The sequence below is a fragment of the Gastrolobium bilobum genome, unplaced genomic scaffold (assembly GCF_033153095.1).
Source record: "Gastrolobium bilobum isolate Gb01-03AN ecotype WA unplaced genomic scaffold, APGP_CSIRO_Gbil_v1 utg2833, whole genome shotgun sequence".
NCBI lineage: Eukaryota > Viridiplantae > Streptophyta > Magnoliopsida > Fabales > Fabaceae > Gastrolobium > Gastrolobium bilobum.
The window spans coordinates 650,266-668,738 of NW_026899149.1; the positions used below are offsets into that span (position 1 = coordinate 650,266).

The 18,473-nt window shown below is 32.6% G+C and overlaps 1 protein-coding gene across 1 annotated transcript; it reads left to right on the plus strand.

Annotated features, from left to right (window-relative positions):
- The first annotated feature begins 13,218 nt into the window (after positions 1–13,218).
- On the plus strand, positions 13,219–18,473 carry LOC133287724 (protein TIME FOR COFFEE-like). Its single transcript, XM_061485389.1, has 11 exons — positions 13,219–13,525; positions 13,629–13,880; positions 13,956–14,059; positions 14,162–14,333; positions 14,406–14,727; positions 14,814–14,874; positions 14,960–15,203; positions 15,314–15,377; positions 15,504–15,570; positions 15,712–16,104; positions 16,222–18,473. The coding sequence occupies exons 1-11, from the start codon at positions 13,456–13,458 to the stop codon at positions 17,995–17,997; spliced, it is 3,525 nt and encodes a 1,174-aa protein (XP_061341373.1). The 5' UTR covers positions 13,219–13,455; the 3' UTR covers positions 17,998–18,473.

Here is an 18,473-nt window from a genome sequence, read left to right on the forward strand (position 1 = left end):
GAAAATTTTGGTAGTAAAAATATCTCTCCTCTTCATTTAATACAGGAAGTTTCCAACCGGGTAACTAGTGACATTTATTTTTTTGATAAATGTGACCTGCTCCGTATTATATGATGAAAAAAAGATAAATATAAAGCTTTTACTAATATTTCCCGATTTTGGCTTAAAGATCATGGTTTTTTTTTTTATTTATTCATGTGGAGGAGGAAAAGTATGAAAGAAAGAAAGAAAATAATAATTAAGCCTGTTTGATCTTGGGAAAAGTATTGTTGGACGAAAAGAAATTTATTCAAATTGACTCAAAGCATATTTGTTGTAGATTTATATTGTTCAAAGACTAAAATTTAGCTTTAAAAGACACTTTTGTTACCCCCCGCGGTCAAAATGGTGTTTCAGGCCTTTGACTAAATCAAAGCCATTAATTGACTAAAGTTCTTCATGTTCTCTTTCCAAAATATAATAACTTAAACATTGCCCTCCTATGGTTAAAACAATCAAATAAATGTTCCTCCCTAATTAATAAAGGGAAAATTTTCATCAAGTTTAAATTTCACTTCACGCGACTCCAGCTAACCGGAGTTGTTGTCAATTACAACCATTGTTATTATACTTGTATCGGTGATCTATATTATCGGAATATTGGATTAATGGGATATTGGGTTCAATTAGTGAGTCGTTGGATGTATTACTTAATTGAATTTATATAAAAATATATAAATAAAAATAATTTAACTTAATAGTTAGCATGTCAATTTTTTTTTTAGGTATCAAGTTGGAATCTTAGGAATATAATTATGGTGGAATATTTTTTCGTAATTTTTAAAAGCCAATTCAACCAAAAAATAAATATCGGGTTAGCATTGCTTAGGGCATGTTTGGTGCATAGTATAAGATAAGGTCTGATAGTATAAGACTTGATAGTATAAGGCCTGATTGTATAAGACCTGATTGAATTTTAATACTATCCAGCGTTTGGCACGGTATTATATAAAATAATATATTGTATAAGATAATATCATCTAGTATTTAGTAATGCACTGTATAATACTATATATGATAAAAATAAATATTTTTAATAAAAATATCCTTTAATAAATAATTGATATAATTCTTCAAAAAATGTCATATGATATTAATTTTTATAAAAATTTATTGATCAGTGTGTCCAAAACAAAAATTAATTTTTATAAAAATAAAAAATATTCAATATTTTAAAAATTAATATTTTGAAAAATTAATTTTTATTTTAATATATTAATATTAAAATAATTTTTATTTTAATATATTAATATTAAAATAACATATTAATTTTTGAGAATTACACTGGTTAATAATATTAATACACCAACCTCTTATCAGGCCTTATCCCTCCCCCTTAGGCCGGATTAAGTTATACATCGTTTTGATGTATTAAGGGATCCTGCTGTATAAGCTTATACTATACGATGGTCATACCAAATAACTGAAAATGTCATAATGTATAGTATAAGTTTATACTATCAGGCCTTGTACGTGACACCAAATATGCCCTTATTATATGCATGACTGGTTAATTAATTGTATCAAACTAATTAAAAATTTGGGTTCCGATTAAATTGGTCCTACCAACTAGATCAAACCAATTTTAATAACATTGATTACAACTCATAAGGGTCGGGCCAATTTTAATAACAACAATTGCAACCCACGTACAATAACACTAATTACAATCAGTATTTAAAAATTCAGCCCGACCATCGACTCGACTAGGAGTCAGGGGGTCACAAGTTCAACCTGGGGTCACTTCGCTGACCCGATTTTATACATAAAAAAAATATAAATATATATTCTATGTGAAAAATTCAAAAAAATCAAACTACCAATCATTAAAGATTCAAAATATACTTAACATAATTCAACAAATTACATCCTCAAGTCAATATTCACAAGCTAATCGAAGTATCAAAGTATAAAACACATATTTCAATGGAGATAATGAAAAGTTATATCATCAAACTCATGCCCTTCTTGTCTTTCTCATGCACCTACAACAGTATGTGAAAATAAATCCCTTACCCAGTAGAGAATAGCAGAGGAGAGGCAGCGACATGACAAATTAACGGTGGGGAGAGAGGTGGAGGAGATCACGAGAACAAAGAGACTGAGTCTGAGTATGGGAGAGAAGATCGAAAGAGAAAAAAAAGTATTTTAATTTTAAATATAGTTCTAAATCTATGCAGCAACAAAGTTTTTTTTTTTTACACATCAAATACGTCCTTTGGTGTATAATTAAAAAAAAGAAAAGAAATGCAGTGATCCCTTTGATTCCTTTGGTCCGGGAGTCACGGGTTCAATTAGAGATTAAAGGAGTCAACGTGCAAATAAGATCTAACTACTAATCTGAACCCTTAAAAAAAGAGAATCAGCGACTCGAAGAGGTCAATTCCAAAATGAGATGGGGTTATAAAACACTTATTACAACCCGCATAGCACCATACCAATCAGCTTATTGTACTTTTATCAGTTCAATACAATGAACCTTGATGTATGATAATATTTTAAGTTAGCCAAACACAGGGTAGACCATTAAACTTTTGTTGTCTTGATTTTTTATTTTTATTTTAAATACAAAAGAAAATGATTAGACCAGTGGTGTTTATCATGATTCTGATTTGCGGAATAGACATTCAACACTCAACCGCGGAAACCAGAATTAAGGTATGTGTCATTCAATGCTTTAAAGAGTAAGATAATTTAAAGTTTTACGTTATCCAGTCCTATTGAATTCATAGTCTCATCAGTCACCGATACTGGTAACCATGCATGAATGGAAAGGAAAGTTTGCTTACATGGCGAAATTGAATTCACTTAAATATGTAACTTCATTTCTCAAAGCAACCCCATGATGGTCTCATCATTTGGATAAAGAAATCGATAAAAACGATCTATATTATGTAGAGAATATTTTATTTTTTTATAAATTACAATTATTCTCAATGAGAGACAATATTTTCTGAAATAGATCCAGAATTAAAATTTTAAATTTTTCACAAAAATAATGTTAGAAATGATTATACCTCTCTTCTTCGTCTGGTCAACTCTCGTATACTAATTAAATTACTATCATTTCATATATATAATATTTTCAACCGTAAGAAAATTTTATAAAAAATAAAGATATTAAATGTGGAGTGGCGTTTGAATAAAAATTAAAAGATGTACACCTAAAGATAACCTAGCGCAGACAGAGACAATATCTAAGGCAGGAGAATATTTTTGGTACTACGGATGCATTGAAGATGCATCGAATTTACGGTGCATGCGTAGCATCAAAGAAATTTCTCTAAGACAGTAGTATAGCGGTTCAGGTTGTCGCTGCCACTACCACCCTCTCTCATGTGTCCCTAAGCAAATGACACGCACATACTAACCTAATTTCTCGCCATTATTGCCTTAAATTTAATTTATTGGATATAATAACTCCTATATAAAGTATAAAGAGTAAAGTCCCCTTTGTATCTCTAAAAAAATACGATCCTCACTTTAGTTTCTTACAAAAAAAAAAAAAACTTAATCCCGAGGTTCTAAGAAATTCAAAATAAATTTATTTAGTTGAAATCGTGGTATCTCATAAATTCAAAAAAGATTCACATCAGTCTCTTAAAATGACTAAAATGGATTCATTTAGAATTTCATAGGAACTAGACGACTAATTTTTTTTGTAAATAATTAAAGTAATGATCGTGTTTTTTTGTTAAGCACCCAAAAGGAATTTTACTCAACTATAAATAAAAATCTATCCACGTACAAACGTAATTTTTCTTCATTTGTCAGTTATAAATATGTTTATGTATTCTTTAACATGATCTTGTATAATTGTTATGTAATTTAATATTTTTTAGTCATTATGTAATTTTTTATTTGAAAAATGTTTAGTACAGAAGACCTTATAAACATGATTTTATAAGAAAAAAAATAAATAACGTCCCATATGAGTTGGCCTGAAAACACGTAGTTGATTGGCAGTGCCACATTGTTTACGCTGAGATTGAAGTGGACCAAAAAATACAAATTTATTTTTAATTCATTCTTATTTATTATTATAATTTTCAGATTTTCTTAAAATAAAAAATATTATGATATTATAGTATTCAATAGTTATTTAAATATAAAAATTCTTTGGAATAAAAAATATTATTTAAAATTGGATAGTATCAAATGTTAGAAATATTATTTTATGGGCAATATTAGTTAATTAGTTTTGTATTTAAAATTAATCGGGTTAATGAATATTCTAATATTATTATTGTAACTAGCCCATTGTGATCACATTGAAATGGGCTTAAGGCATCTATTGTTCTTGGGCCTAGTTGGGCAGCAGTGTAGGCTTTAGTGTGACCCTGGTTTTCCATGATGGGTGGACCCAGTGGACACAGACTCTTGTCTGGGTTATTAGCTAGGTCCCCTCTCTAGCCTATATATATTGGAGTTAAGCTCCATAAGCCATCATGCTCCCATCGGCTGAAGGCTGCCAATTTCTGAATAGGTAATAGAGAGGAAGACTCTAGCATCTTGTTCCCATATTTCCAACCGTTCTTCTCCGACTTTGTGATGGCCCAACAAGGTACACATAATTACAACTCTGATTTATTAACATTTGGTATTTTATAATCATTGCATGATTTATAATTTTAGATTTAACATTTGGTATCAGAGCCACATGTATATGATTATAGAATCCAATATAACTTTATTTGTTCGGTTGAGAATTCACGTGTAGTGTTATCTTTCTTTATCATTGTTTTATGTGCAATTCTATATTGCCTTTTTTATGATTTCTAGCTAGCGCACATAGATATTTTGAATGTACAGTATTATATGTTTTGAATGGTTCACGTGTTGAGGACAATTTCTACCCATAGTATTCAACCTAGTGTCTGTACCTTTTTTTTTTTTCAATAATTGTAAGTGAATCGTGAACGGGAAGATCATTAGTATTTTTTTTTTACTTTTGTTCGACAATTCGCCATTGTTAGCAGAGAAGACTGATTCGTTGATGGGTAATCTGTGAAGAAATTTATTTTTTCTTGTATAATTGTGAAAAATAAATACAATAAAGTGAAATCAACCTTCCTGGTATTTACTATTTTCATTTACTATTTTCAAAAGGGGCTTGTATTACTGTTCGCAGTTTATAGGTTGTTAATTGTTAATCCTGGGAAACACGCATATGATATGTTTTACCCTTATTGCATTCTATCTCATATTTATTTGTCTTGAAATCCTATTTTGAATAGCAATTAGCGTTATTCAGTGTTAAAAGATGAGAAAATATTTTTGGAAAAGATATTTGGGTGTTTTAATTTATTTGTCCTATATGTCTGTTAAAAGTTACAAAAGATGTTTGAGAGTTATAAAATCGATACACTGTTTTCGTCTCTAGCAATTGCATTATATGATAAAGATATATTTAAATATTTTTTTTTATTGTTGTTTATCAAGTTGTTTCTTGAACCGTTTCATAAAATGCATCGTGCCATTGTTATCAAAAAAAAAAAAATGCATCGTGCCATTATTGTTCCGCATTTTGTTTTATCAAAACCGATTTATTAGGTCCACGTAAGTTTGTTACTTTCGTCTGGTTCCACTTCTTGTAACATATCTATTAAAGAATATCTATGAATATCGTGGGCACGATTTTCTGAGTACTTGTTATCAGTTCCGGTTTTTAGTCAATTAATAATTATTATTACATCGTATCAGTTATATATCAGTTCTGATTTATATAATAATTATTATTCAAATCGTTTCAGTTATATATTTAATAGATATATCTATTATTCAAACGTGAATCAGTTTTAAAGATATGGCCATTATTTTTGGGTTTGTTTTTTTTTATATTCAAAATACAACAGAAAATATATTTTGGCCATGTTACGATATTTTTGGATAGATATTGCATGGATAGATATATTATCTAATATATCACTTGTTCCCAAAATATGGCTGTAGTCTACATGATTCTGTTTTTGACTTTAGATCCTCATGGCAGGAAGTTATCTAAAAGATTTTGCCTTATAGCTTTTGACATATATATGTGTGTGCAATTGAGGAACATCGTACAGTAACTAGGCCTATTATTTTTTCAAGATTGGATATTCAAGTTTAGATCAAACTTGTTGTGCATCAATATGAAGTTTGAAGATAATATGCAGTTTGAAGATATATGCTTCCTCAAGTTTGAAAATTCTGTTTTGTGAAACGTGCATCAATATTAGCAAATAAATAAATAAATAAATAAATAAATAAAATTGATTCAAGTGTTTCGGAAAACGTGGTATGCCCATACTAACAAATTTATGTTTCGTGGTATTATTTTACTGTTAGCGACTTTACTTAATTTGCGTGTTTTTTTTGTTTCATGAATCATTTTTTAATATTAAATGATTCATTGTTTGTTTGGATAAAAATAAGTATACTGTTTGTATGGTACACGTCCTTGAAAAATTATTTTTTTTTGATTTGTTATTTTTTTATAAATATACTGTTTTATCAGTTTCGTCTTTTACGGATATTGTTTACAAGTTTACGGTTTGTTTGTTGTGAACATTAAAGAAACTTTTGTATTATGTTTCCGGTAAAAGACCATTTTTTTTAATTTTCCAAGAAAACTTTTAGTGTGGAAGTTTTGTTAAAGAACGTTTCATCTTTAAGAAACGTCTTCCTTTTCATCAGTTGCGGTTACTTTGATGTCTGCAGTATTATGTTAGTGGTTGGTTTTTGGTTAATTTGACAAGTCAAAAAGGTTAATTTTGGACAAAGATAAGTTCGTTTATGTATTTTTATTCAAAACCTTTGAAGAAGTCCACGGAAGTTTTGTAGTGAAAATTTGTTTGTTACAATATACTGTTCCATTTTTTTTAATTTCGATTTTCAAGGCACGACTACACGTTTGTTAGTTTTATCAATAGATATATCGTGGGATCTATTCCTAAAAGTATTACAGTTAGTTAAGATATCTATCGTTTCAAAATGAAAATATATCTAGAAATATTTTTTTTACCGTTTGTGATAAAATATATATCTTCAAGATAATCTTCTTGTGATATATATATTGTACCGTTACATTTTTTATTGTTTCGAAACTAAAGTCTTATTCTTGCTTTCACTAAATTCAAAGTGTTATCTTTGCGGACCCAGTATTAGTTTGTCCGGTTATTATTTTGTAATATTTTCGCATATAATATTACGGGATGTCTATAACGGGATAATGTAATATTTCCGAATACTTTGTTGAAAATAAGAAAACAAAGAAGAACTCTTCCATTTTAGGAGAGCCACCTTAGGATGTGGGTTTTTTGTGTCTCCATCCAAGGCCACAGTGAAAGCGCACTATATACCGTATTAGATGTTTGTACAATGAAAGTAGCCACAATGATCAAATCAGGGATAAAGGAGTATGAGTTATGTGGTGTTGCGGCTTTTCTTTTGTTTCATTCAATAATTTTTATTTTGTTATTTTTCTGTATTTTAAATACATGCTACCATTATTTGAATTTTATATAATTTTTAAAATTGATTAGCACATTCCGTGATGGTATAAACAAAATATTATTTTGATACACAATTTTAATAATTGTAGTTGACAATGAGTGGAATTCTTCTTGATTGACAAATGCTATAATTTTTAGAAACACATGTTGAAGAAGTGTTTCATATTGTTTGAGCATGTTTGGTGCAGGAGTTATTATTACGGTTGAAAATCCTAGATTCCTAGTTGAAAATTTCAATATTGTTATTGAAAGATATTTAAAAATCATGGTTGCAGTTTCCATCTTTTACTATTTAAATTTTGTTGTTGTTTAGGTTCTTTATATTACATAGGCCTCCAATATTGTTACGATTTTGATATATCTAAAAAGATATTTTTGTGCTGACCTTCAGTACTGTTACGATATTTTTTTATTTTTTATGAGAAATTTTTTTTTATTTGAGTTCATCTACCACCGATCCAATTAATTTGAGATAAAGATGTAATTGATGTTGATGTTATGAGTGTAAGTTATGGGTATACTGTATCATCATACTTTATATTTAGAATCAAACCTTACTTTTGGGGGCTAAGTTCATCTTCTTTGTGGCCTTGATTTGTGCACAGATCTATAAGAATGTATGTTTCCTATTTGCAGTTGTTCACATGTTCGTCTATCACTTAAGTAATGTCAAAAATTGGCTTAGAATTTGAATACATTGTAACGATAGGAAAACGATAGAGTTTTAATCTATTCCTATCCAATATTTCTAATATTATAATATTACGCGATACATTCAATGTTAATATACATGTGGTATTATTACTTAAGTTGCTCTCGGTGCACAATTTTAAAGTTGTGTTTGATATTGAATGAGATTTTTTTTGGATTATCAAATGCAATAATTTTTAGAAACACATATTGGAAAAGTGTTTCATGTTGTTTGAGCATGTTTGGTTCATGAGATATTATTGAATAAAACAAGAGTCTCTTATCTAAAAGCCTCGATAAGAAAGACCTTAGAGTAGCTTCCTTCGTGTGTAGAATATGAGTTTAAATTCTTTTATTTTATTAATTAGTGGGAGTAATACTCAAGGCTTGCTTTTGAATATTTTATATTCTTTTGATTCCTTTGGTTAGTGGGAGTCATATTCAGTTTGTTTGTTTTTTGATCACTTTTCGATGCAAACTGATAATTATTTTGCGATATTTGTTTGAATTTTCATAATTTTGATGATCATCGTTATTATTATTTCTCCTGTCGAACTGAGAAATATATGTATGGAATAATATCTTTAAGCATGTTGTGAGCTTAAAGGTGATTGGATGTCACAAATTTTGAGATCTCATGTTGTACTGTGACATACTGGCTTATTTAAGCAAAGCAATTTCATGTTGTTTAGAAATTGTGGTGATGCGATTTCATATTGTTGAGAAATCGTATCAAGAAGTGCAATTTCATGTTGTTTAGAAATTGTGGTAATGCAATTTCATGTTGTTGAAAAGTTGCATTACAGAGTGTAATTTCATGTTGCTTGGAAATTGCACTAATGTAATTTCATGTTGTTGAGAAATTACATTGAGGACCGATAAGAATTAGTGTGTCACATTGTTGATCACATTTTGGCACTAATTCTTACTACACTACTAGGCCTTGATTCATGAAGATATAATACTCATTGTATGTGAGTATGGAAGGTCATATGCTATGATATTTTCGGTATATGGATCGCCATATTCCTATGATGAGGTCATGTTGGATTGAATTGTGTTGAGATGCTAGAATTGGAATATTGTTTTTCAAAATTGTGGCCACATAAAATTATTTTTAGTTATTAACCCGATAGAGTCGTTTTCGAAATAAAATGATTTTCAAAATAATATTAAATTAATTAATATAGCCCAAGTGGGAGAATGTTAGAAATATTATTTTATGGGCAATATTAGTTAATTAGTTTTGTATTTAAAATTAATCGGGTTAATGAATATTCTAATATTATTATTGTAACTAGCCCATTGTGATCACATTGAAATGGGCTTAAGGCATCTATTGTTCTTGGGCCTAGTTGGGCAGCAGTGTAGGCTTTAGTGTGACCCTGGTTTTCCATGATGGGTGGACCCAGTGGACACAGACTCTTGTCTGGGTTATTAGCTAGGTCCCCTCTCTAGCCTATATATATTGGAGTTAAGCTCCATAAGCCATCATGCTCCCATCTGCTGAAGGCTGCCAATTTCTGAATAGGTAATAGAGAGGAAGACTCTAGCATCTTGTTCCCATATTTCCAACCGTTCTTCTCCGACTTTGTAATGGCCCAACAAGGTATACATAATTACAACTCTGATTTATTAACATTTGGTATTTTATAATCATTGCATGATTTATAATTTTAGATTTAACATCAAATTGTTCAAAGCATTTGATTAGTTAATTTAATATAAGTTAAATAGTAACATGTGAAAGCAAAAATACTACACTAAATATAGATAACATCATATAACTTCCGAGTGGAAGCAATGGTCCACATTTTGGGCATGTTTGGTGCATAGTATAGGATAAGGCCTGATAGTATAAGACCTGATAGTATAAGGCCTGATTGTATAAGACCTGATTGAATTTTAATACTATCCAGCGTTTGGCACGGTATTGTATAAAATAATATATTGTATAAGATAATATCATCTAATATTTGGTAATGTACTGTATAATACTATATATGATAAAAATAAATATTTTTAATAAAAATATCCTTTAATAAAAAATTTATATAATTTTTCAAAAAATGTCATGATATTAATTTTTATAAAAATTTATTGATTAGTGTGTCCAAAATATAAATTAATTTTTATAAAAAAAATTCAATATTTTAAAAATTAATATATTGAAAAATGAATTTTTATTTTAATAGATTAAAATTAAAATAATATATAATTTTTGGTTTACCAAAAAATATATATATATTAATTTTTGAGAATTACATTAGTCAACGATGTTAATACATCAATCTCTTATCAGGCCTTATCCCTCACCCTTAGGCCGGATTAAGTTATACATCGTTTTGATGTATTAAGGGATTATGCTGTATAAGCTTATACTATACAATGGTCACACCAAACAACTGAAAATGTCATAACGTATAGTATAAGCTTATACTATCATGCCTTATACGTCACACCAAACATGCCCAAAATGTGGACCATTACTTCCACTCGGAAGTTATATGATGTTATCTATATTTAGTGTAGTATTTTTGCTTTCACATGTTACTATTTAACTTATATTAAATTAACTAATCAAATGCTTTGAACAATTTGATGTTAAATCTAAATTATTTGGGACATAGTATAGGATAAGGCCTGATAGTATAAGACCTGATAGTATAATGCCTGATTGTATAAGACCTGATTGAATTTTAATACTATCCAACGTTTGGCACAATATTGTATAAAATAATATATTGTATAAGATAATATTATATAGTATTTGGTAATGCACTGTGTAATCCTATATATGATAAAAATAAATATTTTTAATAAAAATATCCTTTAATAAAGAAATTATATAATTCTTCAAAAAATGTCATATGATATTAATTTTTATAAAAATTTATTGATCAGTGTGTCCAAAATATAAATTAATTTTTATAAAAATAAAAATATTCAATATTTTAAAAATTAATAGATTGCAAAATTAATTTTTATTTTAATAGATTAATATTAAAATAATATATTAATTTTTGAGAATTACATTGGTCAACGATGTTAATACAACAATCTTTTATCAGGCCTTATCTCTCACCCTTAGGCCGGATTAAGTTATACATCATTTTGATGTATTAAGGGACTATGTTGTATAAGCTTATACTATACGATGGTCACACCAAACAACTGAAAATGTCATAACGTATCGTATAAGCTTATACTATCATGCCTTATACATCACACCAAACATGCCCTAAGGCCTGTTTGGTGTGACGTATAAGGCCTGACAATATAAATTTATAATATATGTTACAATATTTTTAATTGTTTGGTGTGATCATCGTATAGTATAAGCTTATACAACAAGATTCTTTTATAAATCAAAATGACGTATAACTTAATCAGGAATAAGAGGGTAGGATTAGACCTGACAAGGGGTTGATGTATTAACTAATGTAATTCTTAAGAATTAATATATTAAAATAAGAAATAAATTTTCAATATATAATTTTTTAAATATTGGAGATTTTTTTTTTTATAAAAATAATATATTTTTTGGAGACACTGATCAATATATTTATATAAAAAATAATATAATATGATATATTTAGAAGAATTATGTAAATTCATTATTAAAAAGTATTTTTGACAAAAATATTTATTTTTAACCTATCTAGTATTATATAATGTATTACCAAATATTGGATGATGTTATTTTATACACTATATTATCTTATACAATTATCATACCAAACGCTAGATAATATTAAAATTTAATCAAATTTTATACAATCATACTTTTTTACAATCAGATATTATATTATATTATGTACTAAACATGCTCTTAATAATATTCTTGATTGTGAGAACAAGATGTGTGAATTATGTGTTAAAATGAGAGGGAGGTAAAAGGGTATTTATAAACATATAAATGAGACACTGCCATGTGCTAGATGCGTAGAAGTACCATTAAAACGTCAGTTGGAATGAAATTTTGTATAAATGGTTAACTCAACTCAAGTATTCAGTTTGTTAAATATTAATTTTTAAAAAAATTAATATACACTAATCTTCTTCTATGCAATATACATGGTTTATTCTTTAGACTTATTTCAAACATATTTAAATTTCTTGCGCCTAAAGGAATTTTTTTCAATAGTAAATACTCTTTTTGGTCCTCAACAAATTTCACGATACATGGTTTAGTCCCTAACAAATAAAAAAATTATTCGTGGTTCCTAAAAAATTCAAAATGGACCAATTTAGTTAAAATTGTGATACTTCACAAATTCAAAAAAGATCCACATTAATCCCTCAGAAGAACTAAAATAGGTCCACTTTAAATTTCTTAAGAACTACAAATATCCTTTTATTTACTAGGAACTAAAACGGATATCATTGAGTGAAAGATGTATTTACTCTTTTTTCAATTTCTACCGCGACATATTTTTCTCATGCCCTCCAAGTCTCCAACTAACTAATAGTCTACGGACATGTGTTTTGTACTCGAATATTACTTTCTCCATTTTTTTTACGCCGCCCTCCTACTCCGCTGCGAGGCTGCAACAGTGGTTGGTACGTTATTTCAAAGCACGCGCGCACTTAACGCGTGTAAGTAAGACTTCCCTATCTGAATTTTTATTTAAGAAAGCATTAAATAAAGTGATAGATGGCCAAGTGCGCATTGCTCATATTCCGCCAGACAAGGACGTCTGTGCCATGTAAGCACGGGCTAGCCCACGAGGCCCGTGGGCCGTACGATGTACACTCATCCAACGGCGAGGATCAGGCGAACAACATCATCACGAAATCCCAGCCGGCCGCTAATGCTTCGGAGTGTTAAGTAGCTTTCGCATGACTGTAAGTTAATAATGGATATATCATATATATGTATTTTTTTAATTTTGAAAAAAGCAGAAAAAAAAAAAACGGAGAGAAGGGAAGTTGTGATTTGAGAAAGTAAAGTAAAGAGAAGCAAAGTGATCCCAAAAACCGAAAAGAAGGGGGAGAAAACGCCAAGTGAGAGAGCATTTCTTCTACAGAAAACAACGCCATTCATTTCGCTGTCAAACGATTCCGCCGCTCATGCCGGGATTCCGGTAACGCATCCAATTCTCCCGCACCACTTTACGCTACACACAAACTGATTTCTCGGCGACTTAGGTTACATGAGAAGACAACACAACATCATCAACAACATCAAAAAGAACTTCCCAACCTCATCAGAAGAAGATCATCATCATCCATGCCTTCCACACCAAATGCCTCCTTCCCTAGGCGCCGTCACCCGACAATTTCTCTTCGAGGCTCTTCTCGTATGTTCCTCTTATTTCATTCTCTCTTTCTTTTGTTGTGTTTTTTTTTTTTTTTTTCCCCATCATCGGGTTATGTGATTTTGCGTTGCGTTTCTTTTAAAAGAGGAAGGACAGGTGGAGCTGCAAGAGACGGTGAGGTTAAAGGCTAAGAGGGATAGAGATTCGTTCAAGAGGAGGAGAGCGTGTAACTCTCACCGCACCGAAAATGAGAGTGTGGGAAATGAACAACAACAGCACTGCGAGACTGCTTCATCCATATCCGATCAAAACCACCGGAGAATCTCCACCGCCCTACGGCCCTGGAACATAACAGACGAAATGATCGGCGCCACAGTTCCCAGGAAGGCTCGTTCAGGTCCTTCTCAATCAAAACCCACTCGTTTTTTTGTTCTATTCGGAGCACTGATTTTTTCTTTTTCTTTTTCTGCAGCTACTGTGAAAAGAGCGCATGAGAGTTGGATGGAGGAGCAGAGTTTTCAGAGTGCTGAAACGGCATCGCCTTCGTCTTCCAATGTTTCTCTTCGGAAGAAGATGGTATTGTGCTACCTTTGCTTTCTCTTATAGTTTTTCAATCAATTTTATTTTGTCACAAAAAAAGAAAAAAATACAATGATATAGCTTCCTTTTCTGTTTTAGAAATCGATTGAACCCAAGACTCGCTTTCTGAAGACGACGGGGTCTTCTTCAACTCAAGAAGACATCGAGATTGAGATAGCTGAGCTTCTGTACGGTTTAAGGACTTCTAAGAACCACGAGTCTTCCTCGCAAAAGCTTGAAGCTAGCGATTCGCATCCTTCAACGGATGCTGGTGAGTTGAATTTTCTCGATTAGATAATGGAATTTGTCTCATTTATTTTTCCTGATCCTTTTTTATTACCAGAGGAAAAGAAAGGGGAAAACTACAGTTCTTCTGCTCCAGCTCCGAACAATTCAACGGCCGAGTCTTTCAGAATTGAAAGTGAGCAACCTGCGAAAATGGAGAAACCTTCACCTGAATCACCAAGTCGGTCGGGTTGTCAGGGTGATAATGCTTCTTGTCATGAGAATGAGTCAAAAGAGGACATTAAGGAAGAAAATTTGAATTCAGGTGTTGGATGTGGCGATACTGCAGATGGAAGATCAGAACTCTTCTCAGTGGAATCACCATCATGCTCCAAGTCCAAGTTGGATGTGGATAAACAGGATTCTACTTCTACCAGAGTGTGAGCATTTTTGAAAATTGCTCTTTATATACTTATTGGGATGGCTGATTATTGATTCCATTTCCTTGTTGCTTTAATTTTACTAGGATGTGTGCTGTTCCGGGGGCCAACATGCAACGTGTGGACAAGTTTGAGATTGATCTGATGGTGAGGATTCTTCTTGTTCGCTTTCCGGTTACATTTATCTTGGTTTTTGCTGTCAAATATCTGAAGAAGAGTGCATTTCCAACAGGCTCCTCCTCCTATGACCCTATCCCCAGAAAGGGATAGCTTGTCAAGGGGTGAAGACAAGATGGTGGAAAGACTCGTTGAGAAAGAGAAAACGCAGGAAGAAATTGAAGAGGTGCAGATAAAATTTGATTTGGAGAAGCCAAACAAACATAAAGACATAGCTACGAACAATGAATTAGAAGAGGAGGATAGGAATAAGGAGGAACAACCTACTACATCGAGAAATTCCAAAGTGGAGAAAACTGGTAACTTGACATTTTTTTTTTTAATGTAATTATACAGTGCCACCCGCCAACTCTGGTTGTGGCTAACTTGTTGATTAGAGGCCTCTTATTCTTATTCTTTTCTTCTTCAGTTCAATCTAGTTCGATGCCTTTGTCAACAACTGTATCAGAACAGCCATGCAGTCTCTCTCTTGGGTATTAGACCATTTACTTCCCTCAGAACCTGTTTTTTTTCTTCGTTCTGATCCATATCTATTTTTACTTAATGATTGGTCATGTGAAAATTGTGATTTTACTAAGATCAATAACTATCATTGGCAGATACCTGCCGCCCTTGGAGACAGTTGTGAAGACGGAAAAAACCACAGGATCATCGACAGCCCCACAGGTAATACAGCTCTCACTGAATTGATTTTTGTTGTACTTGTTTAAGTCCTTTCTTTATTCTTACGAGTGTTAATATTCTTGCTTCCTGCCTGTAACATGGAATTGTATCATGATTAATCCCTTGCTTAATTCGAACATTCAGCATGTGAATTTGGTTCTCTCTCAACCTCGACCAAAGAGATGTGCAACCCATCATCACATTGCTCGCAACATATTCATGCACCAGCAGTGTACAAAGGTGAACCCCTTTTTGCAATCAGCTATTGGCTATAGTTCTGTGTGTGACACAAAGCCCAAAAATGTCATTCGAATGAACTCTGCTGAAAGTGTGGTTGTCGGAAAGCAGTCTCAAAAACACTCCCCAGGTATGAACCAAAATGCTGCACAAGAGAAGGGTTGGGCCGCCACAGGTGATTATAATTACAGTCTTGATGCAATTAAAAGTTCCGTTCCTACCAACCCAGTGGATTCAACACAAATGAAGCAGCTTGTTTTTCGGCAAGGTCCGCATCCAGAGTCATCTGATAATTTGGTGGTATGATCTTGTCTTCTAATAGCTTCTATACAGTTCACTAATAGTATGTCATTTATTTTATTGATTGCATTAATATGTATTATTTTGGAAAGTCACGTTCTTTTATTCTGAATGTAGCATGGTCCTGCTTTCCTGTTTCCACTGGGCCAACATCAAGCATCAGTAACAACAGCTACTAGTCAGGCAGGTGGTGTGAATTGCACCAGCAGTGCTTCCTCATCTAATAAATCCCATAGTTCAGGTGCTGGATCTCTTGGTACCTCATCACTGCCAGCAATTGGTGCTGCAATGAGCTTTAGCTACCCAAATTTGGCAGCCAATGATGTTTCATATATGACAGTAGTTCAGAATAACGGGTATCCATTCCCCTTTTCAACTCATCTTGGAACATCTGCAGCAATCAAAGGTGCAAGCCCTGCGCCAGCAACTCCCGTACTCAGTGGGCCTTTGTACTCTTCTCAAATGTTCTATCCTCTTCAGCATCCACAACAGCATCCTCATTCCAAAGCACTGGTTCAACCAAGTTATCCTAATGCAAGCACTACAGGTGTTTCGTCATCATCTCATAAGCAGTCACAGGGGACTCAAGTTAATGGCAGCAATATTTTGACCTCTACAGCTATGCCACTACAACAGCCAGCAAAGCAGCATACATCACTGTCTCATTCTCACAATCACGAGACTGGGATGGCCGGACAGAATGTCTCATCTGTTGCTAGTGGAATGGCTTACTCCCAAAAGAATGTGTTTGGGCAGAACTTCCCGATTCCAGTTCAGCCACCGAACCTTTCTTTTAGGCAATCTGCAAAATCGGATAGTGTTGGCAGCAACAGTGGAAATTTTAGTGATAGACAGCAACAGCAAGAGGCTTTAAAGGGGGGAGTTGAACGAATACCATCTCAAGCATTTGCAATATCATTTGCTGCATTTAATGGGACCAGTGTTCCTTCAAATCTTAACTTCTCGGCCATGACACAGAACCCAGTGATATTTCAGAGCCTGCCTGATATTGCATGGCAAGGATATCAAGCTGCAAGTACATCTCATACTACTCAGCCAAAGATATATTCTCTTACCGAAGGGAAGAGTGGAGGTGATTCTTCCCATCAAGATGATGAAAAGAAAGCCACTTCTGGGAAGCCGTCAACCAGTGGCCCAACGACCCTTGTTTTTGATAATTCATCAAAGAATCTTAACTTTGTATCATCTCCTATGAATGGAAGCTGGCCTAGTCGTTCCATAACTTCAACTGCAACAACCACAAGTTTGCCTCTTTCTGGTAATGCTTCAAATTCTCAACAGTCACCACAGCTGCTTCATCTTCAGCAGCAGCAGCATGGTATGTTACAGCAGCAATCTGCTATGGCTACTCGATATAAAGCATCATCAACTAATGCTACTGCAGCTACGAAAATTTTAAATAGTTTCCCAGTTTTCTCACCAAATCAAACTCAGTGCAAAAGTTCTAATCAAGCTTCTCAGTCTAAGAACTCGGGAAGAACCCCAGATTCTCAGATTCTTAACACATCTATTGTAACATCTACTACCCCAACCCTCAAAAGTTTTTCTCAGGAGCAAGGAAGAGTTTTACAGGGTCAAACGCAAATATCTTTTGGGGGAAATTACATGTCATCCCTGCCACCCCATGGGCAACAGCTACTCAGTAACAACCAGCCTTTTGGTACAACAGTTGCAGGAACTCCACCTAATGGGGGCAACTTGAATATAAATCCCCAGGGAAGCAAAGTTTGTTCATCAATGAACACTTCACAGATGCATCAATCTAAGAATTCTTCTGCTGGGACTGGCCAAAAATCTTCCCCCGTTTGTGGGAGAAATGTCCCATCGATCTTGAGCGCATGCCCTAGTCACTTACCTGAAATGAAGTATTAGAAATCAAATAGTATACTGCAACAATACAAAAGGATTTCTCTGCAATCGGCACGCCTGAAAGTCCCTTGTATGGCTTGCAGTAGTCAATAGCAATTTCCAAAAGAGCGAAACATTGAGGGCAAACGTTTTGGTTTGGGAGCTTATACGATTATATCCCTCTTGGGGAGGTGCATATGCTGGGGGTGCTGGTATATTAGTTTGCAGTTATTTTCTTTTTAAAGGGTGGCAATAATATACGAGACAAGTGAACACAACTTTGATGTTGGTACGTACTCTCATGTGATATTCATTCTTGAGATAGGACCGGTGCTGCCACTTTTGCTGGTGTGCTCCTAATGAAAGGAACTAGGTATCCATTGGGCCCACAGTTTTGAAAACGAAGTAGGGACTACTATCTTGTCATACCTTCTGGAAGGCTATTACAGGTTCACGTGGTCTAATTATTATTTCAGGCGTTAAATTCAATTCTGATCTGT

What these genes read in the sequence shown, in the direction of transcription:
- LOC133287724 (XM_061485389.1), top strand. Translation starts at nt 13,456, where the DNA reads ATGCCTTCCACACCAAATGCCTCCTTCCCTAGGCGCCGTCACCCGACA. An exon ending in TTTCTCTTCGGAAGAAGATG is followed by an intron (nt 14,060 to 14,161) that starts GTATTGTGCTAC and finishes TTTCTGTTTTAG; the next exon opens with AAATCGATTGAACCCAAGAC. An exon ending in CCATGCAGTCTCTCTCTTGG is followed by an intron (nt 15,378 to 15,503) that starts GTATTAGACCAT and finishes TATCATTGGCAG; the next exon opens with ATACCTGCCGCCCTTGGAGA.